Source organism: Spea bombifrons, chromosome 1 (assembly GCF_027358695.1).
Source record: "Spea bombifrons isolate aSpeBom1 chromosome 1, aSpeBom1.2.pri, whole genome shotgun sequence".
NCBI classification, from domain to species: domain Eukaryota; kingdom Metazoa; phylum Chordata; class Amphibia; order Anura; family Pelobatidae; genus Spea; species Spea bombifrons.
This window is the reverse complement of record NC_071087.1, coordinates 154,867,651-154,893,321: the sequence shown is the minus strand read 5'-3', so window position 1 is coordinate 154,893,321 and position 25,671 is coordinate 154,867,651. Positions and strand designations below refer to the sequence as shown.

General features: G+C 44.4%; 1 protein-coding gene and 1 long non-coding RNA gene across 2 annotated transcripts; both read right to left on the bottom strand.

Moving 5' to 3' along the window:
* Positions 1-1,558: 1,558 nt before the first annotated feature.
* On the bottom strand, positions 1,559-19,438 carry MTMR12 (myotubularin related protein 12). Its single transcript, XM_053448156.1, has 16 exons — positions 19,260-19,438; positions 14,834-14,894; positions 11,913-12,049; positions 11,167-11,239; positions 9,595-9,731; positions 9,098-9,191; positions 8,086-8,206; positions 7,477-7,552; positions 7,114-7,220; positions 6,503-6,627; positions 6,090-6,168; positions 5,577-5,647; positions 3,659-3,828; positions 2,974-3,144; positions 2,609-2,770; positions 1,559-2,416 (listed from the first exon to the last, which is right to left on the bottom strand). The coding sequence occupies exons 1-16, from the start codon at positions 19,332-19,334 to the stop codon at positions 1,832-1,834; spliced, it is 2,244 nt and encodes a 747-aa protein (XP_053304131.1). The 5' UTR covers positions 19,335-19,438; the 3' UTR covers positions 1,559-1,831.
* Positions 19,439-24,880: 5,442 nt separating this feature from the next.
* LOC128465332 (uncharacterized) lies at positions 24,881-25,530 on the bottom strand. Its single transcript, XR_008345122.1, has 2 exons — positions 25,368-25,530; positions 24,881-25,253 (listed from the first exon to the last, which is right to left on the bottom strand). It is a non-coding gene; the product is annotated as an uncharacterized LOC128465332 (long non-coding RNA).
* Positions 25,531-25,671: the final 141 nt, after the last annotated feature.

The following is a 25,671-nucleotide window of genomic DNA, read 5'->3' as shown; positions in this document are numbered from 1 at the left end:
GTTATTTATATAGTTCTAGACTGCAAGGATCCGTCCCAGTAGGAAGTTGTATCCGTCATCCAGGACTGTACCTGCATTTAGTTAGCATAGGCCAATGATTACCTGATACTTTGGCCAAAGGTACACAGACCATGCATGACCATCAATAGTCTTATTTTCGCTCTATATTTAGGTGTTTTCTTGGTTTTATGGCAGCAGATGCAGGAGGATGAGAGGAGAGGGAAATAAACCATCAGCTGGACTTCCATCTTGCCCTGGAACCCCAAACCCAGCCCCCCCGCTGGCCGGTCAGAGTTTACCTATATCATATAAGCTCAATCAATATATACATTTGATCAGCTAACATTTTTATCAATACAAGGTTCTCGGATGTCAAGATGACACAAGCACAGTGATAAATGACATCATATCTCCACTAGGACAATGTGGATCAAAGTCTTATCTACCCCAATGCTCATCATCTGGCCAATTATATTGCAACAGATATGAATTAAAAGAACCTACATTTAATGCAACGTAAAATGCCTTTTTATAATACAATATTTACAAAGATTTCAAACTTTGCGTTAATAGAGCCAATATATAAATTTAATTTTTAAATTATATTCCTTTAGAAGAAAAGTTTTGCTAAAACTTGTATGCTGCAAAAAATTAAATCGGTTACACGACTGTTTTCATGACAACTTAACTTTCATGACAATGAATAGTTCAAGCCGGCTCGGATCACAGCAACAGCGACCCAGACGTATTCAGAATATAAGATACTGCGATAGACCGATAATTATCGATAGAGAGCATTACTATGTTATAAAAGAATGAAAAATAAAACAGAGACTCGATGGGTCTTAACGATAATGCTTTACACAGTGTATAGCAATAAAATATTGTTCTCTAGCTGCCAAACATAAAAAAATAGGGTTTAACAAGCAGATTTTAACAGCAGATACGATGATAAAGGGGACGATTTCCCTTTTGTAGTACTAATGCAGCAGCGACCTGGTAGTCAAGCTAACGAGCGTGGGTCAGACGCCAGCGATGGGTATTTGAGCCTGCGTGTAGCCCCGTGGGTCCGCAAGCACTTGCCCGGCAGCTGTGTTGGGGGCAAGTCCTCTGTCTAGTTGGCAAGTCGGTTGGACCGGATGGATTGCCAGCATCAGAGAGTCACAAGCAGCCTCGTATAGCAATTCACAGAGAAACACCATGCGCGACGCAGGGTAGGCGAGAGGAGGACTGTAATTGTTTTTTTTACATTTATATATTTAAAAAAATAATTTTAAATAGGCTGTGAGAACCATCTTGCCACTCTGCTCTGTGCAAACCCGGCATGCAATAAACAATAGTAAAAAGAGACAACGTTAAAGCATATGTCATACCTGACAAGCAAATACTCATAATACTGTATTACCCTATAATATGGAGCGGGGGATTCTGGGTAATAAAGCGAAGTTGCCCTCCTGCACTTCTACGTCTGCGAGGTTGAGAAGGTTCGATAACACTACTGGGTGAGAACACTGCCGGTAACCAGGCCAGTAACCGGGATGGTGCTTTCCGCTGAGTGTTTTAATTTTTTTTTTGTTTTAATCCCTTTCTACAAGAAAAGGACTTGTAGATTTATTTTCTCCGTGAACTCTTCACGACTGAAGAAAAAAATATTTTCCTTTCATTTTTAACAGGATATTGCTTTCCAACCTATTTTTAATAGATTGCGCTAATCCGTCGGTGATGTCGGAATCTGCCCATTCCACGTCTAAACCAAAAGCACAGAAATAAATTAGAATTTGGCTGGCAGAGTGCATACAACTTTTTTATGTATGGAATGAAGAAGATATTTTTATAGAAGTCCCAGCTCTTCAGAGTCTATGAACTCATCTTCTCGATTGACGAGATCATCCTCCCCATCCCAGCTTTGCCACGTCGTGGTGGAAATGGACGGCCTGAACGAGCTTACATGTAGCATCGCGAACGGATACAGCGAAGATCGTCTCACAGACTTCTTGCGTCTCGAGTCGGCCTCGTTCACCTTGCTGTACTGTGGAAGTGAGGTAGGAGACTCTTTGACCTTCTTCTTCAGACTCTGTATCTCGTCTGTTAGTTCCAAAATCCTCTGCATGGTGGCCATGTTACCCCCACCCAAAACCTGCGCCTCTGGAATCCAGCGGAGGTGCCGCTGAGCCCAGATCCGGATTTCCGGCCCATCCACGCAGGGCAGGATCAACCCATGGAAGTCCACAGGCTTCTGGTGCCAGTTCTCGTAGAACGCCCTGTAGTTGCTCGGCACGTCGTCGGAGGCGCTTATTAATTTGCTGATCCTTTTGCCCAGCAGATTTTTAATGAACGGCCCCGTTTCATCTCTGAAGAAGCCTTTTTTGTTTGAAGGCTTTGACTGGGTAAGCGGCAGGGACAGCTGCCGCTGATGCTAAACAAAAGAAAAGAAACAATCAGCTGGAACTTTTTTAAAGCTTCCCCCGTGGCCTAAAACCTGGACAATCAACATAACCGCGGGAGAGACGCTGACGCGCTCCACTCCTCATCCCTCCAGCCACAACAATTTCCTCCACTGACATCATACTACAATGCATTGCTAATGCGGGTAAAGTGATGACGTTACCTTTGATCGAGGAGCCTTCTTGATAGATCTTTCCTGTTTCAGCTTCTCGGTGTACAGCGGGTTTGTTAAAAAGGAAAGCGCTTTCACTTCAAATTGCACCGACCAATCCCAGGCCGTGTAAAAGCGGACAGGCTCTTTCTGCGCGCCCGGTCCTTCCTCTACCTGCAAAAGCGAGCAAGCCAAGCTGATCCAGAGAAAGACGAAACCGAGGGGAACAGCGAAGAAAGTACTACTACTTCAAATGTTTGCGATGTGCATTATAACAGGTGCAGGACTCGAGGGGGGGGGCAGCATAGGCTTCTCTATACAATGGTATCTTATCTTATCAATGGATGGATCCCAGTTCCCACTGATTGGATTCTTACCCACTGGTGCTCGTCTTTTTGGTACGGGGAGTTGAAGAAGAATGTGCTAAAGATTGGGATGTTGATGCTGTCGGAGAGAACCGTCAGGTAGGTCTCCGAGAACTCAAAAGCGAGAGGATATTGCTGTACCACCTGCCACACGCAGTCCAGAAACAGGAGGAACACCGGCGCCTACAATGGGGGCAAAAGGAGAAAATGCCAACTCAGTGATACAAAGAGCGGGTAAGAGGAACAAAATAAATCTTGTCCATTAAAATAGCATGAAATTGATCAGAAATCCAGCGCAGACGAGGTTAATGTTATAAATTACTTTTGTAGCTGGAAATGGCTGATTTTTATCAGAATATCTTCACAGGGGTACAGAGGCCCTTTATCACTCCCATGTTCCAATGGCCCTTTATCACTCCCATCACTCCTGTGTTCCAATGGCCCTTTATCACTCCCATCACCCCTGTGTTCCAATGGCACGTTGTGTTCACTGATCCAAGTATAAAAGCCAATTGATGGTTAGAAAACCCCTTTTACAATTATGTTACAGCTAGAAAATTCCTTGTTTTCCATGAAAGATGCTAAGTGACCCCAAACGTTTAAATGGCAGTGTATATCCCGATCCTAAGCCGGTACTGGAGCAATAAAAACAACAAAAAAAAAGTGTGGGGCGTTTTTTGGTAATATCCATAAGCACCTCATTGTCATTTTTCCGGAGATGGTTGCACCGGTCTAGGAAGGCATGGCCTCCCATTACCCACTCCTTCTGGACGAGGCTCTGGAAGCCGTGCTTGGTGCGGTAATGCGGATCCATCATGATCTGAACCAAGCTGGAGATCACGCAGCACAAGTCGGAGCCGGTATCTTCTACAAGAACAAACAACAAGGGTATGGCAAGGGAGTCTCGAGAGGGGTTGTTTGGGCATGTGAAAGTCTCTTTCTTAGAGGGAAGCCCCAAAATGCACACAACTAGGACAGCTCCGTTAATAGTCTGCGCGGTCACAGTCCTTGATCTCCATACCTGAAGTTCCGCCTCCTCTCGATCGCCAGACGGCCCAGACATAGAATACTACGTGAAACATTGGTTTGTAACAAGGTAGGTATTACTATGACGCAGAGATACAAACGACCAACAACATCTGTAAGCCATCAGAGAACATCCCGAACAAGGCCTTTTGACCGTTCCGGTAAGTCTTTTTACTAATCAGATATAACATTCGTTTTACGGCAGGAACTGCGTTTAGTTAATCTTACCCCTGAAGTAGCCACGTAGAGGGAAACACACACCGGGTTGTAAGTTAAGTATTGCGCAGGATGACCCGAAGTACGGGGGGCTTCATGAGATTCCCCAGAATCCATTAAGACTGAAAATTACCGTTTCAGTTTATTTTAAGGTTTTTTTTTATGACTGTACGAACTTTGTGTGTTTGAAGTTTTTTTTTAGACTACATTAATTGATATATTTAACAATAAGTTCAGCTCCTGCCTCTTCAAGTTACAGAAGCGGCCATGCGCTCATATTAGCACGCGTCTATTATTGTACGTCGTCTACAAATTAATTTTATGCATTAAATTGCAGCGAAATACATGGCGGGTATGGGGTGGGAAAGCGGAGTCATACGGAGACCTAGCTGCGGTTTCAGCAGAGAGAACGCAGACAGAGGACGCATTATTTGAAGGCAAGCTGGAAAGATGAGAGTCATAAAACTCTTTAACGGGACCAAACTACCCCAAACTCCAGGCTGCGCAGGCTTTAAGCGCACAGACAGCCTTTTCATAGCCGTGCGATTTTAATCCCGGATCCCTTGCGGTTAAAATAATGAAGGTGCCGGCCGATGCCAACCGCTCCTCTCTGGCACTTTACACGCCGTGCCAAAGAACGCGTCATACATTCCCTCCGGCTTCTAACATCACTCAGAACTTATTTCTATTCACAGAACTTGTAGAAAGGCATAAAACTTATTAAAAGTTAAAGAAAAAAAATCTAAACTCTACATCTGATTTTAGCGACCAAAGGCATTGCTGGCAGAATTGCTTTACCTGTAACCCTAAAAAACTGCTTCCACCAGAAGGGGAAGAATTATCACCCAAATCATAAGAATGGACGTTAAAGCTGTGCAGTCCTCCCTACTTTGCGGAATTTAACATTTTTTGTAATTACTTCAATATGAGTTCATTAAACCTATAGGAACAAATAAGGGGCGATAACATATAGGGGATATTGCAGAACCCCACAAAAATGTAAAGGGACCACTCAGCTATTATATATATATATATATATATATATATATATATATATTATATCATATATATAATGGCTGCAGGGTCCCGTTCACATCGCCAACACATTGCCTCGCAACAATGGCTTGGGTATTGCCATAGCAGCTGAAAGAGCTTATTTTGTTGCTTTTCCACATTTATAATATATACACACAAGACCTCTCACCACCAATACTTAGACGGTTCAGAACGTTATAATATTCTCCCGTAAAACAAGTCACCGATTTCACAGACAAATCGCTTCATCCGCCCAAGAAAACAGTAATGAAATATATACAGAAGAATACAAAATCCCTAATTTCAAATAATAAAATAGGTAAATTCAATTTTTTTACCTTTAAGAACAACGTTTATTTTTTGCTCCTCCAAATGCTCAATAACTTGAATTGCTTTTTTAAGGCACTGCCTGAAAGTTACAAAATAAAATGAAATAAAGATATCGATGTCAATATAAGGAAAAAAACATAAATTATGCATTAAACCAGAACTATGTTAATGGAAACAGCACAATATTTTTAAAACCTTGCTTTTAATCTCCAGGTAATGGCACAAGACGCACGATAAACAGTCGGGGCAACTGTATGTATCTGATGTTTCACAAGCATGCTTATCTACCGCCAGGCGGAGAACCTGTAACGTCACCGAAAACTTTGGGTTGTTTTTTTTGCAGAATATAGTTTTTTCTGATCTGGTGCTGAAGCGGAATGATTAAGTAATAGTTTGAGATTATTTATGTTTTTACAGGATCCTGGTGCCTCTTGTAAAGGGATGCATTTTACCCCAAATTAAACACCGCTCGGTATAACACACCTGCTTCGGGACTAAGCAAGCCAAGAGCTCTTACCGACCTTATAATTTCAAGCCAGTTCGACGTCTCCAGCAAAGAGAACCATTTTAAATCCGTGTCCCAAAAGTCAGTAGAGTTATCTGAAAAAGAGACGTTAAAGAAATAATAATTAAGTTGTGCAGAGTACTCTGAGAAGCGCACTGTGCGCATAGACAATGGTTCTCATATTCCACAATAGATACAATATGGCTGTCTTTTTGCAGCACCGTTTACACGCGGGATGAGAGCCGCTCGTATGTCGTCATCTTAATCCTAAAAGCTTTGCGGCGTGCGCCTGACTTATTCTGACACCCAAATCGTACCAAAAACCTGAGCCACGTTTGGAGCAAATTTGTGTGATTTCTGTGTGATTTTCTAAAGCTCGATGCGCCCGGCGTTGACAGCAGAAATAAGACAACACGCGTCCGTTCATACCTATGAGAAATAATTGCTTAAATCGGCCGTATGCCATCTGGATTTCGGGGAGAGACGGGAGGCTGACGGAAAGATCTTCAACCCGGACTTCTTCATACGGGGGCCTGTGAAGCGCCTTCTCCACGCTGAACAGAGCAAAGTTACAAGGAAGCGTTAGTCTAGCTTATACTAAATGTTACATACATTATATATGTGTATACACACACACATACATTATATATATATATATTATATATAGCCTTTGAAAGGGGGGGTATATTTCTCTGCAACCCCCAAACATTATACGTGAACAGTGAGATGTTTTGGAGACTGTTCTGAATGGCGACGCTGGTCGTTGACTCGCCTTAACGTTAATAGCAGACTTTTCTATGTAAAGACATGAATCATTAAGAGGAACCCAAGAACATGGATTAAACACACATTTATAAAAATAAAGAACCAAACCATTGATAATCTGAAGCCATCAGAGGCTACCTAGCCTGGGAAACCTCTCCCATCATGCTCGGTGCACAGCAGCAGACTGCCGGGGGTTAACACATGTAAAAACGATGAGTCTTAGTGCATACGTTCCTGTAGAGGACATGAACTAAATGTAAACCCAGTCCACAAACCTGTCCAGAAAGGTCTTCTGCTCCTGCACGGTCGCATCGTCCACGTCTTTAGGAAGAGAAGCCATTTTTAAAAGGGCCGAACCGTTCTGACACGACCAGCACCAAATCTAAAGACAAAACACCGGCAAACAGACATTTTATTCACCGTACGGCCAATTCCGGACAGTGGGGGACAGAGTGTACGTATAAACGTATAAAGAGCAATATTATTTTACGTGCACACAAGCGGTTATATCGTCTTTTGTTTCCCGTTACGGAGATATCCGTCTCAGGCAGTCAAATCGAGCGCAGTACAAGAAATCATTCAAAAGCAACGGCCGGTTTAATGGACTACATTGTCTACGTAGCATCGAAAACACTTACAGGAATTCCTTTTCCTTGGAACTTAAACATACCATCTTCAGGTAAAGAAACGGGGATAATGAAATACTGCGGAAATCTAAATAAAAACAAAAAAAACAAGACGAAAAGATAGATTTATAGGGAAAAATTCTAAACATCAGATTTATTGCAGTTGCATCTCCTCCAGGGGTCTCCTGAGCCAAATCGAGGGGACTCTATGCTATGATGGGTAACGAGGGTGGGGTTACTCAGTGGGGTACTTCTGATGTCCCCAACAAGCCCATTTACTCTATGGCGCAGCCGCCATACATCCATAGATATGACATTGTATTGCGCCACCCCGTAGCAAACATGGAGGTCGTGTAGGGTGCGCTGCCCTGGGTCATGGCCTTTGGGCACCTCCAAAGCTAAATTCACCGCCATGAAAGTTATCCACCCCCTGCCAGTGCTGAATGGGGCCACAGGGAACGGCCTCAGCCCAGACTCGACCTACACAGCTCTCTCTACTTCAACCCCCGAGGAGACCAAGTGACTCTCTCTGTCTCACACGTCCTACATCGGCCAAAAACCAAAGCTGTGATAAACACGAGCCCGTCCTGTACCCACTGCAGCAGCCGCGTGGCCTCCTACCGCATGGACTCTTTGTAGCCCTTATTGGCAGACGACACCTTGTAGTTCAGTTTGCCTTTAGTCCGTTCCAGTTCCGTCTGCCAGTCATTAATAGTCTCGAACATCAACGTCTGATCTCTCGCTGGGTAAAGAAAAACAAACAAGACACGGGGGGTTAAACAGCGTTACCACTAATATTAAATTATATATATTTTTTATAATTATTATTATTAAAACGGCAAAGTGTTATTTCTAAAGAAATAAACATTTGGGGACAGATAGACCTAAAAAAAAAAGTTATAACTGTACAGCACAGTGAGATACAAGCAACACTTTAAAGCATATTTAGAAATAACTATACAAAAACAACGTCGTCCGCAATCAAAATGAGTAGCAGACAGATTTAAAGATATATATAGATATATATATATAGATATATATATAGATCTATCTATCTATATCTTAGAATGTAAGCTCCACAGGGCAGGGATCCTCTTTCCTAGTGTGTTCATGCACCCTGATCTAAAGGTCTGTAGACTATGTTACTTGTATTTCCCCTTTGTTACACTGTAAACTTTAAAGCGCTAGGTAAATCTATTGGCGCCCAATCAAAATATACATGTTTATCCATCATCAGCGTGACTGCATCTCTAAATCAAAGGGGAACGGTCACAGTCACAGCTTCCTACCATAACCAAACGGATATATTTACTGCCTACGGCTTGCGCGTTGTGCTTGGTTTGGGGAGAGAGAAGTGAAGATCGGTGGCATATTGTGGCAGAAACGAGAAGTAATCAAGTTCCTGTCCCAAAGTTCTCTCTCACCCAAATCCTAAGAAAGGGCCAACCGTCTCGCCTTTCAGTTTCCCCATTCTAAAACTTTGTTAAACGTGATGGCGCTGACATTATATATATAAAAATGAATATAAAAGAGTCCTGAAAGGATCTATATTCTTTCACTCAGCGGCTGAGATCACAAGCCGAGACATAACGGAGAAGAGCTGGAAGACAGGGTGGAAAGCGTGCGATCTCACCGATGTATCGCGGGACGATGGCCGCGTACGAGAACAGGAACAGGCGCTTCAGCCGTTTAGGACTTAAAACATGATGGATGATTCCACTGACGATCTAAATGAAAACAGAATTGGAACAACTTCAGCTGTAAAAACCTGATCTCCACTTTCAAGCAGTAATCCCAACGCAAGAGGAACACAATGGGCTCTATTCACTAAGAGCTGGCAGGAGAGAGGTGCTTTAACTCCCTTACTGCACTGTTTGTCACGAAGGACCAACACCAGTTTCTCCAGGTGAGCTGGCCCTGTATAATGTATACTTAAATGGTTAAAGAGACCTTATACAGGGTTAGCCAAGCAGCTAAAGCACAACTCTCACTTTAGTGAATAGACCCCATTGCCTGTTGATCCTCTGCTCATTACGTTTATGTATGCAGCGCAGATGAACGCACATCTGGTTATATTTGGAGCGATAAATGTGTTATTCCGCAGCGTTGCCCCGCAGATGCTATATTTACCCGTTTCACTTCCTCCTCCTTCGTGTAGCTCAGACAGAAGTGAAAGACGCGGAAATCTTTGCAGTAGATAATGAGCCTTTCCGGGTACTTTTTAACCACAGGCGCAGTTATAAGAACTTTCTTTTTATCGTCGTACACTGAAAAGAGATGTAACACCACGTGGTTATTTCTGCAAACAGGAGAAAACAATAACAAACATTTCCGCTGCTGGGAAACAAAAACTTACAGCAAATTACACGGCGTATAACAGAGTTAACGGGCACGTGCCTTGAGATATATGTGTATTCGTATATGTACATATTCTCTGGCTCTAATATATTATATATTTTATATGCACAATGGTATCACCAAAATGTATGGTTTTGTTGACTTCCCCACTGGAATAATAAAGAATCATCCTTAAATTTAAAGGGACACACCAGCCATCATATACAAACAAATCGGTTAAACACGTCTCCTGCTTGCCAGCGTACATGCGCAACGCACTCTCCGCCAGACCGCTCCAGTGCTGGCTCGAGCAAGAATCCCAGAGATCTAATGAGACCCCCGGCAGAAAGCGCTCTCACTCATTTCTATGGGAGCAGATTCATGCCAGCGGTCATCCAATACAGTCAAGAAAATCAGACATTAAAAAGGGTGGATGGGGCTGCAGCTTCTCCTTAAGGTAAATGGCTTCTATTACATCCCCCTTATGGACTAAAGTACTTCAATGTGCATTCATCGTTGGTGGGGGGGCAGGGACATCATACTGTCCCTGTAACATTCTGATCCGTTCCAGAGGCTGGGATAACAATGCGCAGTATATAATCGTTAATGTGTCACTAGCTTTACGATGTTTCGAGACAGAGACAGCGCTATCTATACTTCTGTAACAGCATCATGAAGATAAGCCGCCGGCACGCGCCGTCATACAGCCGCTACTATCCGAGGACACGCTCACTCAATACCCAACACTCCATTCTTCTGCAGCCCCTATTCTAACAGCGAGTCCCTTCTCACCTCTAACCTTCAAATCAGATACACTTTTAAGATCAATAACCACAGCCTGGAGGACTTCTACTGATAGATAAACGTTTGATGCGGAATGTAGAAAGGCTCCGTAATGAAAGGATTAGGAATTTATGCGATCGCAGAACAAATACCGCGCTGATTGCACAGGATTTGCCAAACTATAAAGACAACCAACTGGATATAAGATGATCCTACTGGGGGGGGGGGGGACACACATTTATGCCATAAAACACTGTGTAGGCATTACAGATTTTATTACAGGCAGATAAAACAAAATAGTCTTATAATCAAGCAAATACGGTGATATTCTGTACGCAGACTAGCAGATAAAATGACAGAGCACACATGGTGACATCGGCATCTGTGGGAATTAAGAACGTGCGGCAGAGAGACCTCACCGACTCTGTATAAATAAATATAAGTCATTAAGTGATGCCCAAAACTGGGGAGATAAAAACAAATCTACTACTATAGGAGCTACGAACGATCAAAGAGGAGTTTATAAATTGTTACCTGACAGAGAAAGTTTACGTAGGAACCCGACAGAACAGATCTACCCACCTCCGTATAACTGGTCCACGCATTGGAGCGTTATGTCATTTTCACCCGCAATCTTATTCCGGAATTCTGGAAGCTGGAAGAAAGCAAGTGGGAGATGTGAGCGCATGAACATTACACGGCCGCCATTACAGCCACAACATGAGATGTAACGGACATGTGAGCGCATGAACATTACACGGCCGCCATTACAGCCACGGCATGAGATGTAACGGTTCTAGTTTTTGCATAATATGTTTTCAGCCATTTGTATGCGTTCTCGCTCTGTTATCCTAGCCTAATCTACTAGACAAACAACCCCGACTCCTTTTTATACCGCCTGTGGGGAAACAATAGAATGGCTCAGTCTTAAATAATCACCCAGACGCTCTGCTCTGAATGAGAGCCTATGGAGGAACAGACTTCATTAGCATTGTCGTAAAGCATCAGCTCAGCGTGGTGATTGAGCAGAGAAAGCCACCCAAAATATCACATGACTGACAACAATGGCGGCCTCCAAGCTGCAGATAAAGAGATAAATACAGGTTTCCTATTACTGTATACAGCGCTGGGGTTTATGCTTAAATATGGCATTTGCCCACATTCTTCACAGTACTGAAAGGGTTAATGACACGGCTGCTGGAGGTCTGCCCGTCTTCTAATTAATCCCGCACAATGTCTTAAGGGGGTAACTTGTAATCACCAGATATTGTGTTGAGCGAAGAGGTAAAACAGAGACTGAACTCCGTGAAGCGTCCCCCGTTACTCACGCTGTCGTCAGGCGTTTCCTCGCAGAGGAAGGCGACCTTCAGGTTGGTGCAGATGAGCTTCCCGTAGACGCCGCGCTGAGATCCTTCTTCCTGCGAACACTTCAGCACCGTGTTGGCTTCGCACAGCAACAGCTCCCCTACATCACAGAAACGGAGACATATTACTCCTCCGAGAACACGCGGCACCGGGGCGGCCGGATCCCTTCCTAACGGGAATTTATTTTCGAAGCAAGAGGCGCCTAGAAGACAGTTTATGATTCGCTAACATGGGAAGCTGCATGGAGAAAAAACTATTTTCTTGAGCTGTAGTCAGTCTAAAATCAGACAGGTTTTTGGACGAAATATCAAAGTCTTCCTATACCTTCTCCGCCGACCCACGTTGCGGTCTCCTTTCCTGCATCTTCTTGTTCTTCTTTCTTCTATGTCCATCTGCTTTTCATAGTGTCTTCTTTCTTGGTCCACAAATCAGGCCTCCTGAAGCCCTTACGCAAAAGGGCGGAGCTTCCGGGAACAACCTCTCCTCTGATTGGAGAAACAGGGGGAGAGGATGTTCATGGAAGCTCTGCTCTTTTGCAGGTGCGCCGGGAGGCCTGATTTGCGGACCAAGAAAGAAGACACTATGAAAAGCGAAGAAAGAAGAAAAAAGAGAACAAGAAGATGCAAGATCAGAAGCAGACGCGTGGTAAAGGAGACAGTGACATGGAAGCGGTCGGCAGAGAAGGTAGGGAGACATTGGCAGAGTGCACAAGGAAGTCAGTATCAACGAAACAACTTAATTTGAGAACTATATATAGGTACACAGTATTTGACTTAAACGGGGCAAACGTTCCTGCCAACAAATCGCTGCCTAAGCTGCCAATCCACAAACGGAAAGAGCTCCCAACGATTTCAATGGAAATACCCCCCCCCGTCACTGATTGACAGCTTCAAACAGCCAATTAGTGGAAAGAAAAGTCAGACGATGAAGATGAATGAAGACTTTGCACCATAGCTGCAAATTCCGTGCCTGGCGAGTACTTTTATTACGTTTTGATTTGGAAGAATGAATTATAAAGAAAGAGGGTCGGATTCACTCGGTTTACTTAAATATGCATTATTTTACAACGGGGATATTGGACAGTTCCTTGCAATTTCTAGTATAGTAAAGAAACCTGTTCAGGTCTTTTGTAATTATTTTCACTGGCTATTCATTCATATAAACACCCTACGGAAATGTTTAAGAAGCTTTTTTCAGCGTCTATGGCAATAACCTATCAGAGCTAAAGGCGCGAGAGTAAGAGGCAGGCGGAACCGTACTTAAACAGAACCAGCAAAGACTTAATGTTTTAAAAATGCCAGAAAATGTTAAAGTTTGGTTAATGTGTAATATAAATGCACTCAACTGAAACCTGTGCAAGTCAGGACTGATTCTGTCTGCCTCCTACCAGGGAACTCCCTGCTTTCTGTCTCCGGGAAGCAGATCACGATGTACAACGCCACCAATTATCACTAATCACCTATAGATCTCATGTCCTAGCAGATCTCGGGAAATCCGTTTAAGTGTTCCCAGTGTACAAAAGCCAGCTATGGGGGTTGAGGAGGCCCTGCGTAGTGCATAGGCATTTGTTTAAATGTCATTTCCCCAATCCCACTATGCATTATGCAGGGGCAGCTCACTGGGGTCGGCCCTTCATAATGAATGACGAAATGTTCAACATTCCTGCAAACTGACGCACTGGTAAGCACATTGTAGAGGGGGCCACAGACACCTGCACACGGCATGGGGTTTATTCACCTGCCAGTGTTGCCCCTTCATAACGAATAGTGAAGTCAGGGAGTTGAAATCACACCTCTCCTGCCAGCTCTCCGGTTAGCGAATAGACCCCTAACCGGACAGATCAGAAGTCCGTTACGACTGAACACGTTAATTGGCAGCGTAAACAACTCAGTTGGCATCCGCACATTCTGCTGATGAGCTCATGACTTCCTTCCTTTTAGTACACATTACATCACTGGGGAGGCTAACAGCGAACTTCCTCCAACGGAAACCTCCAAGCCGGCCTCATAACCGCAGGAGCCGGCGAGTACAAAAGGACAAAAACGCAGGGCTTCCTTAACAATGGGTACCCCGGCCCAGCACACAGGGGGTTAATATGATTATAATCACGCTAGGAAGTACTGTTTTGGGAGTATATACGGTATATCCCTTGGCATTTAGCTGGGGAGTTGCATATCATTTACATTAAAGCACGTAGGATGCCGTAGAGCTCTTCTGTTTGAACTGTGTAAATAACACTCCGTTCTGAGCCAGTTTGAAAGCAGTGTAATAAAGCATGGTTTTGCTCCCAAATTTATTTTTAACCCCTTAGTGACAAAGCCCGTACATGTAAGGGCTCAAAATGCATTGTTTTCAATGGGTTTTGGGACCGCCTGTTGTCCTTAAGGGGTTAACGAATAGATTTGGCATGAACTCCGACACATCTTTCTGTGCGGAGATCGATGCAGGCATTCTTTTAGTTAATAAAGATTGTTGAAGCAGGAAGCATACCCAAGTACACTTCCTGTGCAGGCTCTGCAGCGCTCCTACTGATGGGTGCTGATGCGATAGGAGATGAACGGCTAGGAGAGCCGCCATTGGCTACGTCTATTCCCACTGATTACTACGCGCATTCCAACCCCATGGAGTAGAAGGAGCATGATAAGCGTACTTGGGTACGCTGCCTGCTTACGCTTCTTGCTTCCAATAAAGGGGGTGGAGAAGTCAAACCAGTTAGACAATCATTTTTTTAACTGGAATTACAAAAGTCTGCGTTGGTTTATATCGGCGTCCTCGCACAGTAGGCCGTCACCGCGCTCGTTACACGAAGATAGGGGCGGGGGGGGTCCTTTAAGCAGATGCTAAATGTTGACCGGAGGGGACGTAGCCGCGTCCGTAATGTTACCTGGCAGCAGAGGAACATCATCCGTCTTCTCGGGCTGTTCTTTCCCTTTTACGATTATTTCCTGCCAGGAAAACAAGGAAACAAAATTAGCCGATTCCACAGAATTCATGAAATTAACGGCGAGGAGCGAAAACAATCGAAACAAAACATGATTCCTATACCTCCTTAGTAAATAAATTCTAAATACTTAGTAACGATTACTTAGAAACACATGCACACGCAGCAGTTTACATACGTGGCAACCTTTAGACTTTTTACCTTACAGAGAGGGTAGTAGAAAAAAAATAACTTAGTCTTTGTGAAAAGTGACAGTTCTGAGTTAAAGGGACGGCGCCAACTAAAAGCACGTCGCAGAATATGGAAGAAACACCGGCGTACCGATAGAAAAACACCGGCGTGATCCACGGAGGAGCCAGTTTTCAGGCTGGGCCGACTGAAGTCTATTTATAGGCAGCTATTACGAGTGTTAGTGTGAGTGATGGCGAGAGTAAAGTAGCTCGACAACTATGGTGCGCGACGAGCAGGAGCGCAAGGAAAGAGATGGGGGCTGTGAGCATCTCCTTCCCAAAATCCTCTGCCACGGCAGGGGCCTAAAGCACCGCATCATGAGCATTGTAGTTCAACGAAAGCACGCGTGCGCAGTAACACGCAGAAGACATGTTCGTCTGAGCTCAGGGGCAGGGAAAGAGGCAAACACATGGGGGGGTCCCTTCACACATTTGAGAGGAACCCCCCCCAAAAAACTCCAACCATCATTTGCCCCTTTCACTGCCGCCACCCCCCATCCATTTTTTACGATCATCGCACAGGGGGAGGCCTAAGGAGACTCACCTTGCGCACGCGTTTAAAGGGCTCCCACTGATTTTCCCCGCTATTGGCTGCTTTAAGTGGTGGAAATCCACAGAGGAAGCTGCAGCTTCTCCCACAAGATATTTTTACTTTATTGGGACACAACTAGCACGAGCAATAAAACCGCATCCGATGGCCAGAGAGCCCCCTTAATGGACACTCGCATCACCTACATCCAGCGATAGGAACTTTCCGCTCACAAGTAAAAAGCCCCCCCCCAAAGAGACCCCCCCCATTCATAACGATGTTTTGGAGCTCTGCTTTCAGCAATACAGAAGCTTCCTAAACGCACGTCGCATTTTAATGGCCGCACCTAAAGTTTCAACAGCAACTCGGCGAACAGGTCTACCGGGATCCGCCGACCGGGACGCAGAAAAGCCGGTTTCCAGTCCCCGGCGCAAATTAACTTCCACGGAGAGCGGAAAAATACCCCTAAAAAAAAAAATCTGTTTCTTGCCATGACTGCTCCCCCATAGCGGGGTTGTTGGACAGTAAACCGCCCCTTTCGTACACACGGTGTTGAGGGACATCGTATGATGTATGACCTCTAAGGATGGACGGTCCAAGAGCAGAGACCATACAAGCAAAGCGGACTCGGGCGCTGAAACGGATGAACAGCAGCCCGCAGATATATTATCCGACAATGTCGACCTATACGCTGCCTAATAATAGCAAACGTTATGTAACTCACTGATATAGAATGACATTTAAAGGGACACGGAAAGGTACACGTTACACGTCACGCTAATTCCAAATGCCAACGGAAACTATTACCTGCCGCATGACAAAGAGAATCTCGCCGTATACGATAGCCGAGCGTCACGCTCCATGCCGTTTAATGTATACGATAACCGAGTGTCACGCTACATGCAGTTTAATGTATATGATAGCATCTGCAATCATCCCCAGCATGTTCTTTACATCGCAGGAGATGCGTGTGCATGCGCGGATACTGCCAACGCACGAGAGAAATATCTATATTTATAATATATTTATGGTTCTTTTCAATGTATAATATATACACACAAACCACCGTTGAATTGTTTGGGGTTAGTTAGAAATTTCCTTGTTTTTGAAAGAAAAGCAAATTTTGTCCATTAAAATAACATGAAATGGATCAGAAATCCAGCGCAGACGGGGTTAATGCTGTAAGTGACTTGAAGCAGGAAGCGGCTGATTTTCAATGGAATCTCTTCCTAGGCGTACAGAGGCCCTTCATCACTCCCGTGTTCCAATGGCCCTTTATCACTCCCATCACTCCCGTGTTCCAATGGCCCTTTATCACTCCCATCACTCCTGTGCTCCAGTGGCACGTTGTGTTTGCTGATCCAAGTTTAAGTTTTAGAGGATAATTGATAGTTAGAATCCCTTATGTAATTATGTCATGGTAAGAAATGTCTTGGTTTCCATGAAAACAGCCGAGTGACCCCAAACTTCTGAACGGCCGTGTATAAATTAACACACGAGTATAATGAACTCATCTGCCTCCCAGTCATATAACCAAACGAGGAGAACACAAACAAACGAGCGCGTCACGCGCGGCCTTCTGCCGTCAGACACAGCCCAGGGTGGAGAAACACACGAGGTAACACAAGCTCGGGAGTAACCAGAAACTACCTCCTCAGACTAATTCAGCGAAGGTCACTGGAACGCAGTCTCACTAATAAAGAGAGGGATGAGTAAGAAAACGGCCAATACTCGTCACAGCAGCTCCTCCGACGCTCCTCAACCTTTTAAGCAGATACTCCATACATTTACTTCCTACACAAGCCATATTAGAGTTATTTTTGGACGGCCCCAAAAAACGGAAGGTGGGACCTCGGCATCCTTTTGCTCCTCCCCTGGTTGCCTCGACTGAAAGCAGGAAATGTACCGAAGTATGGGAGTGCGACAGACGTGCACAGGAAGCATACTTCGGTACACTTCCTGCTTGCAGTCAAGGCAACCAGGGGAGGAGCAAAAAGATGCCGAGGTCCCAACCTCCAATTAACAAATAAAGCAGGCAGTAAAACCCCCCGAGTCCGTCCAAACGTTACTCTCATCCCTATCATAGAGGGAAACAGGGGGTTCTTTAACATGTGTTTAAAGCGTATACTTAACACATTAACTTGTCATACATGTAAGGTGATCCGACCGGTTTAAGCGTGACAAAAAAAAAAAAAAAAACAAACAAAAAAAACACCTTTACATGCTAGATGATACGTTGTGGCTTTTTTTTAAATTTATTTATTTATTTTTTTTTTCTTTTATTTTTAGGTTTTTTTGCAGAAATCTGTGAGGCAGAAAAACAAAAGGTACTTTCGTGGAGCGCAAAGGAAAGCGCCACGAGACTTCAGCAGCGACAAATTCCCGGAGCTTAACAAATTCAGATAAATCGTAAATGATTTACTATTTACGCGCTTTAATCCGACACACAGAGAATAAACAAGAAACATAGAAACATACACCGCCCACCCGACAAAAAAACAAAACAAAACGCATTCAATTTAAAAACACGCAGACTATGAGACGCTTTAAATATTAACTCTTTAACAGCCAACCACAAAGATTGCAGAGAATTCCCAACAGTAACAGCTACATTAATAACAGTCATTACGAAGAGCATTAATTATGGAAATATTTTGATGCCACCTGTCTTCAAGCAGCAATTTCAATATCATAGAGGAACATAAAGGAGTCGCACAATCTGGCCAGACGCCCCGGGGCAAAAACCTTGTGAATCTGCCCAGACGCCGCGGGTACGGGGCAAAAACCCTGTGAATCTGCCTAGACGCAGCAGAAACGGGGCAAAAACCCTGAGAATCTGCCCAGACGCCCCGGGAACGGGGCAAAAACCCTGAGAATCTGCCCAGACGCCCCGGGAACAGGGCAAAAAGCACGCGAAACTGCCCAGAAACTCGTCTCTAGTCAAATAAAACGTTTTATGACAAATATTTTTGTCCAGGGAAGGTCTTCAGGGCTCATCCCCTAGTTATTATTAATTGATTTATATAGAACCATTATATTCTGCAGTGCTGTACAACCAGCATCACGTATCAAAAGCGTGCGTGCAAGAGCGTGGCATGAGAGTGTGCGTGTGTGTGGCGTGAGAGTGTGTGGCATAAGAGTGTGTGGCATAAGAGTGTGTGGCATGAGAGTGTGTGTGTGGCATGAGAGTGAGTGTGTGGCATGAGAGTGAGTGTGTGGCATGAGAGTGAGTGTGTGTGTGTGTGGCATGAGAGTGAGAGTGTGTGTGGCATGAGAGTGAGAGTGTGTGTGGCATGAGAGTGTGTGTGTGGCATGAGAGTGTGTGCAGCATGTGTGTGTGGTGTGTGTGTGTGGCATGAGTGTGTGGTGTGTGGCATGAGAGTGCGCGAGTGTCATACCTGCATATAACGCAATTCACTGTTTTTAGTGCCCTGATGGGGCAGCACCCCGGGCAGGTAATCAGGTGCAGGGGGTATTAGGGGGTACTAGGGGATATATAGAGGCGGCGGTATCTTATAGGTGGGGGCGGATGCTAGTCCCAGTGCAAAGGGCAGCAAGGTGATACTGGCAGACAGGCATCCCTCACTGGGCGATACCGAGCCGTACTCACCTCGGGGGTTAGGTAGGACACGAAGGAAGGCTGCTTGGGGGACTTAGCCGCCCCTCCGGCTCCGAGCCCCAGCATATCCCCGCTCCCCGCCGCCCCTGCTCAGCGTGTAACACGGACACGGACCCTACCGCTCCCGGGCTCCGGCAGATCACATAGACCACGCCCCCCGGACTCTGATTCGTCAACCACGCCCAACATCAAGTGGGCGCGCCCTACAGAAAGCGTCTAGTGCCGAACCCTAAGGAGCAGCGTGTCATTGGATCGTAAACCTGTCCATCAATTAACTCGATTTTTTTTTTCTCCCCGTCCCTGTCAGTCAGGTGCCGCGGACTGTGATTGGTTGGAAGCTGTTCCTGGTTGATGGACGTTAATGCCGGGGGAGGATCCTGTCAGCTCTGTTACATGTTGTGTGTGGAGCCGTTCAATAAATATAGGCTTTATAAGACGGGGTCATTCTCTGGGTTCTGTGCTGAGTTCCGGGGGCCATACGCGTGTAACAGGAAATCGCATGCGAATGGATTCGGTGCCGTCTGAGACCGGGCAGAGCTGCTTCCTGTCTTACTCAGAGCTCTTCGAGTGGAATTTTCGGACGGGCTTAATAAATAGAGCGTAAAGAGCGCCGCTTACCGGCTTTATTCGCAATAAATAGCTGACTATACTTACAATATTGCAGACGCCATTCCTCCCGTGTGTCCCTATTTAAGAAGGACAGTCCCCCTTTCCTCCCCTGATGCCCCTCTTTTCTAGGAGCTCAGACTGTTTGCTGGGTATGGGGCCCTAAATACCCCCAGTAATGTGTATAGAAACGGCAGGAAATGGGTTTAGAATCTATACGATGTAAATAAAACGCTGATTCACACAGCATGTTAGTATTACGAAGATTGGTAAAGAAGATGTAACGCTACATGAGCTTTCCATCTGAAGAAGAGACCTCTGAGGTCCCAAAAGTACATCATTATCTTTTCTAGCACAATAAAAGGTGTGACTTTCAGACAGAGGCTAAAATGCAGATACAAAGCCTCGCTAAAGCCCCTCCCTGGTCACGCCCCAGTCACACCCCCTAAACAAAGTGTCTTTGGGCCATTTTGCCCCCCGGTCGGCGGACGCTCGGCGGTCCGGCGGCAGAAGAGATGGGCGTTTACTATAAATACAGAGAAAGGGGAACTCTTAATATTTTGTATAGAGGAACCAAAATAAAAGGCGACCGCTGAGCCTGAGGCCAAGGAGCGTGGTTTGTGAAGCCAGAGGAGAAACTGCTTGACTTTAGTTATTCTGTAACAGGGGCCAGGCCTGGACTCCCCTCACCTGCTCGCAAGGGGGAAACCCACGATCATTCAAAGGGACCTTGCAGCTATCATATGTATTAAAGTGCATACCTTTCTGCATGGTGTACACAAAATCACGCCTGGGAACTCCGGCCTCAAATCTCTGGTTGGTGGGAGCACCATTTAGACACTCCCACCCTATTCCAATACAAAGCAGTAGGGGCTAGCCCCACCCACAATATCACTGGCCCCACCCACCGAGCGCCAATGCCATTAGCACCACCTGCTGATGACAGCTGCCCTGCTCCCCGACTTCATCAGCCTTCTTGAAGATGGGGGGGGGTGCTCCAGGGAGCCGAAGCCTAGAAGTTCCAGGGTTTGCTGCACATAAAGCGGGTGTATAATTCATACGCGTTTCTTTCATTCCCCCGATTGCAGGTCACGTCCGAGATCCATAGGCCAGGGTTTGTACGACGAATCAATTCTAACCCCCCCCCAAGAAACTGAGCAGCGTAAAGCATTGCAGATATTCCTCCTCGGCTTCGCGGAATGCTAATCTTCTTACATAATCACATGATCCGGGGGGAAAAAATAAACAAAACTCAAAAGATGCATGAAAATAGCTTCCGCTTATTAAAAGAACCACGTTTGCCACAAAAAAAAGAGGCAAGCCCAGAAGAGATTTGGGAATTTTCTCATTAACCCTTTATTTACCACCCTTAATACAGGGGCTTTTTTTGCTGTTTTAACCATAATTATTGCACAATTTCCTTTTTGTTGTTAGAATGCTCACGCATTATACAGCAATCCATAGTTTTTAGATATATGGTCTTTAGTTTTGTATGAATAATAAATGAGAGAATTTTTTTTTTCACTTTTACATTATTTGAAGATACACTTAACTGAGTCACCTGCATTCAAGCAGGGATATCATCCATAACATACTGGTAGCAAAAGCATATACAGTACGTGGTATGTATGCGTAAAAAAATAAATCACATTTCTTGGCTTGAATCCATTTTGTGGTCCTTTTATTATTTTTTTTTTAACCAATTGCATCCCTATGGTATATCCATAAAAGGTGTGCCAAGATGTCCCTAAGGACGTACCAGTACGTCAGGGACTCTGCTGACTGATTGAGTGTAAACGCCCAAGCACCGGTACACCGTTATTACATGAACAGAGGGGCTGAACGGTTCTTATTCTACTTTTCTAACCAAAAAAATGTGAAAAACAGTAAATCAAATGTAATTAATTTTAGAAAGTAAGACCCATTACAGGAACAACTGGAAACAAGCGACGGACCACAAACACCAGCTGAACACTAATATACCCGCAATCCGGCCTTACTTCCTCAAACTCGCTCATAAATCCCCATCCGCTGCCGAAGGAATGGGGTCCGGGACCCCGAGCATCCTGTTTGGAAACGTCTTTAGAGGCAAACTGGGAATTGTCGAAAAATTAAAGCGAGGAGCATGCGAAAGGTTAACAGCGTTATAAATAGAACGTCCGCAGGGAACGCACGCTAAAGGTTAAAGACTGGGTCAAAGATAGCTAAATATTTCAATATATAGAATGAAAACATTCTGAAAAATTTTTTTAAATTGTTTTCGATGTTTACAAAAAATAAATAAATTCTGAAACAGAGATGTTGATTTTTCATATATATATATTTTTTTTACTAAAATATTAAGAATATATGATTTGTAAGAAGCGCTGCGTAAATTGTTGGTGCCATATAAATAAAAGGTAATAATAATAATAATGTGTTTTTCTCTCTAGGAGCCAGCGCTCCACTTAGTGCTGAGCCCAGTCATTAGGCAGGAATGGAAGGGGAGCGTGCATGCGCAACTAATTGGCTACTGCCGGGCTGATGTCAAACGGCAGGCGCTCGGTGACTGGTATGTGGAATTGTGGACTAGATTTATATTGGATTTTTGAAGAATTGTATAGTTTTTGTGTATTTAGCTTTGGGTTCCCAAAATCCAGGCCTTTTATTATTTGAGTATGTTTAAAAGTCTATACAGCACAGTATATATCTCTATCTATAAATATATTAAAGGGGTAGTCAACTAGAAACAGTAAACTCTTACCTGAGATTCTTTAACATTGCCATCCCGGAAAGCAAGGTAAAAACAGGCAAACTATAAATAAACCAATCCCCGCCACCCCTACCTCCCCACGGGTTTCAGGAAGGAACAAGGAAGTCTTCCCCCTGGTTCTTGTTTTTTTTTAGTCATCAGGGGATGACCATCAATAGTCCCGCTGTACTCCAGGTGGAGTGCTAGAAACGCGTCGGCCGTCGCCTCCACAGTGGATTTTCTCTGTGTTCCAACCACAGAAAGTTTGAGGATGGTGGTCTGCTCTTACTGCGCTGGGCCGTAGGACCCTGTGGCTAAGCTCTATGCCTTTTTAGATATATATTTTATTTATATAAGAATCCGCTCAGACAACAGGACTGTGGTGGCGTGCGTGTGTGTGCGTGTGTGCGTATAAAAAAAGACGGGGAGACACAAGGAACTGCAGTTTGGGGCATTGATAAAAGGTCATAATTTGTTGGGTCTTAATGTCACGAGACAGTCTGATGGTGGTCTATATGCAGAGTCTTGAGCACCGCGTGCATTTCCCAAGCCGTCAGATTTGGAATGGAGTGTGGACTCGAAGGTTTTTTGCCCTTGCTTGCAGAAGTAGAATCAGGTATTCACTGCTGACCATCTGCCATCCTACGTTTTACCCAAATCCAGCATCCGACTCAGAGAAAGCTTCACCCGCTAGATGTAAGAAGTCTACGTAAGAGACTAGATTTGCACCTTTGATGCTTTTTCTGGGACCTCAAACAGAAGGAACGAGCAAAGAGCGTGCTCCGGGAGTCCGGTGGGAACGGTTTGGGCAGAGACTGCTCCGGATCAAATTTTGAAGTCAGCTACTTGGAAGAACGTACACACTGTCACCGAGCATTACAGGGGACATGTGCTTTCTTCAGCAGATGCAGACTTTGGGAGGAAGGTCCTTTAGGCATCTTTATGTTGACCTTTCCCTTTTTCTTTAATATATACCTATGTTATAGCTGCCAGGGATAGCGAGGAAAAGTTAGAATTCTACATAGCAATTCTACGTTCCTTGTTCATCCCCTGGCAGTATTTATTTCCCACCCAATAAAGGTTTTCTTTTGCATTATTCCCAGTGTCCACAATTTCACATGGGAAAGGTAGAAACCCCCAAAACTGCCCTGTAGCTTCAATAAGCAAAGAGTTAAACGCTCAAAAAATAAAGGTCCGGCCCGACCTCCAAATTTGTTGGTTTTGCTACCAACAGCTGGCCTAGCTCTGGGTAACTTGTGCTCTTGGGGAAATCTGGAGCTATAAGGATCACCAGGCTCCCTTCCCATCTCATCTTCCGCAACACCGGATAAGAAAAGCAAGGGTCGAAACACATAACTCATCCAAGATCCACCAGAGACCGACCTTCAGAGAGGAGATCCACTTTATTGTTGCATTGGCATTTCCCAAATATTCGTTATCTCTAAAAATGGGCATTCCCCAAAGCTCTGTATCTCTTAAAAGTTGTCCAAGTAGGCTCTGTCCAAGACAGGCCCTCTCAGCGGCCATCACCTGAGTGAGGATCTTACTCTCCCAGGAATGTGGCAATTTTCCCCATGGAGGCAACAAACCGATCCTAAACAGTTGAGAGTTGCCACATACGCAGAGGTATCCATGGCAGAGCTTGTCTCGATGAAATCATGAACAGCTTTATCACCTTTCTCACATCTGAGCTCCTGTATCAGAGGTTGTCAATCCTACCAAGCTCTGGAATATCCAGCAGGGATGGAACTGACTTAATGCACAGGAGGCATGCGGTCACAGTACCACACTTTAATTCACTGAGCTCTTCAAAACAACCCATTTTTTTTTTTTTTTTTACAAATGTTTGTAAATGCAGAGTGCATGGTTGGGTGCTTTATTTTACACACCTGGATTCAATAAGGTGCGTCCCAATACTTTTGTCAGTATAGCCTACTTGTCTCCTTGAGCATAAATGCTGTATTGCAGTGCGCTCCCAACAATCTGGATCTCTATCATTTTGTTCCAGTAAGCCTTTATCAGCAGTCTCGGAGGCTCCGATTGTCAGTCATGTGATATTTTGGATGACTCTCTCTACTCCAAACACCACGCTAAGATAATGCCTTATGGCAGTGCTAATGAGGTCTGATAAAGAGTAGCCTTGTGAATTGCCTGGGGTGCCAGAGCCAAAAAGTTTTTAGGTAAGGCATACAGATACATTATATATAGCAGGTTCCCCAGTTTAATGGCAATTTAAAAAATATATATAGCGTGCTTAAGACAGTAAACAAACAGATTGCCAACAACTCAGGTTTATTTCACTGCAGTGCTGTGACAACAAATGATCTGTACCAGAGCATACATTAACATTATAATGCAAACTACATTACACCACCGTCTTACCGCGCCTTTAACAGCAAAATAACGGAGGCCAAAACAAAGTATTCACCTGCAGGTTTTAATACTTTATTTGGTTCCTATGATTAGACATCATGGCATTAATGAAATGTGCACTAGAAATTAAAGTGCAGACACACCAGTCAGCTGGTGCCACTTGAGGACACTATTAAATCTATCCAGAAGACATTCATTGTCATCGTTTGTGGTAAGAAAACCCCAAAAAATCATTTACAACAAACAGCAATGTGTTAGAACAAGAACATCTGGTTCTGAAGGTCCAATAACTGCTCCACGAATCCGATGGAGCCAAAAAATCATTTACAACAAACAGCAATGTGTTAGAACAAGAACATCTGGTTCTGAAGGTCCAATAACTGCTCCACGAATCCGATGGAGCACTTACTGGCGGCTTATACGATAGATGCCCAGTTTTAACACCGCTGCTTCATAAGGCATAAAAACCTTAAAACAAAAATGTCCAGAACTGCATTATCTGGAGAATTCTGGACTGGAATACAAGCAGCTATATAACATGCATGGTGTAATATTTGGAGACAGAAGCCGATGGGGACACTAGTGGATCGGCGTGTATATACTGGCTTAAGTTACAAAAATCTGTCTACAGGAGAGCGACCGGCAAATGTTTTCAGAAAACAGGGAACGCCAGGTGTGTTAAAAAAAAAAAAA

What these genes read in the sequence shown, in the direction of transcription:
- MTMR12 (XM_053448156.1), bottom strand. Translation starts at nt 19,334, where the DNA reads ATGCTGGGGCTCGGAGCCGGAGGGGCGGCTAAGTCCCCCAAGCAGCCT. An exon ending in CAGAAGACCTTTCTGGACAG is followed by an intron (nt 6,628 to 7,113) that starts GTTTGTGGACTG and finishes TGCTCTGTTCAG; the next exon opens with CGTGGAGAAGGCGCTTCACA. An exon ending in TCCGGAAAAATGACAATGAG is followed by an intron (nt 3,145 to 3,658) that starts GTGCTTATGGAT and finishes CCCCCATTGTAG; the next exon opens with GCGCCGGTGTTCCTCCTGTT.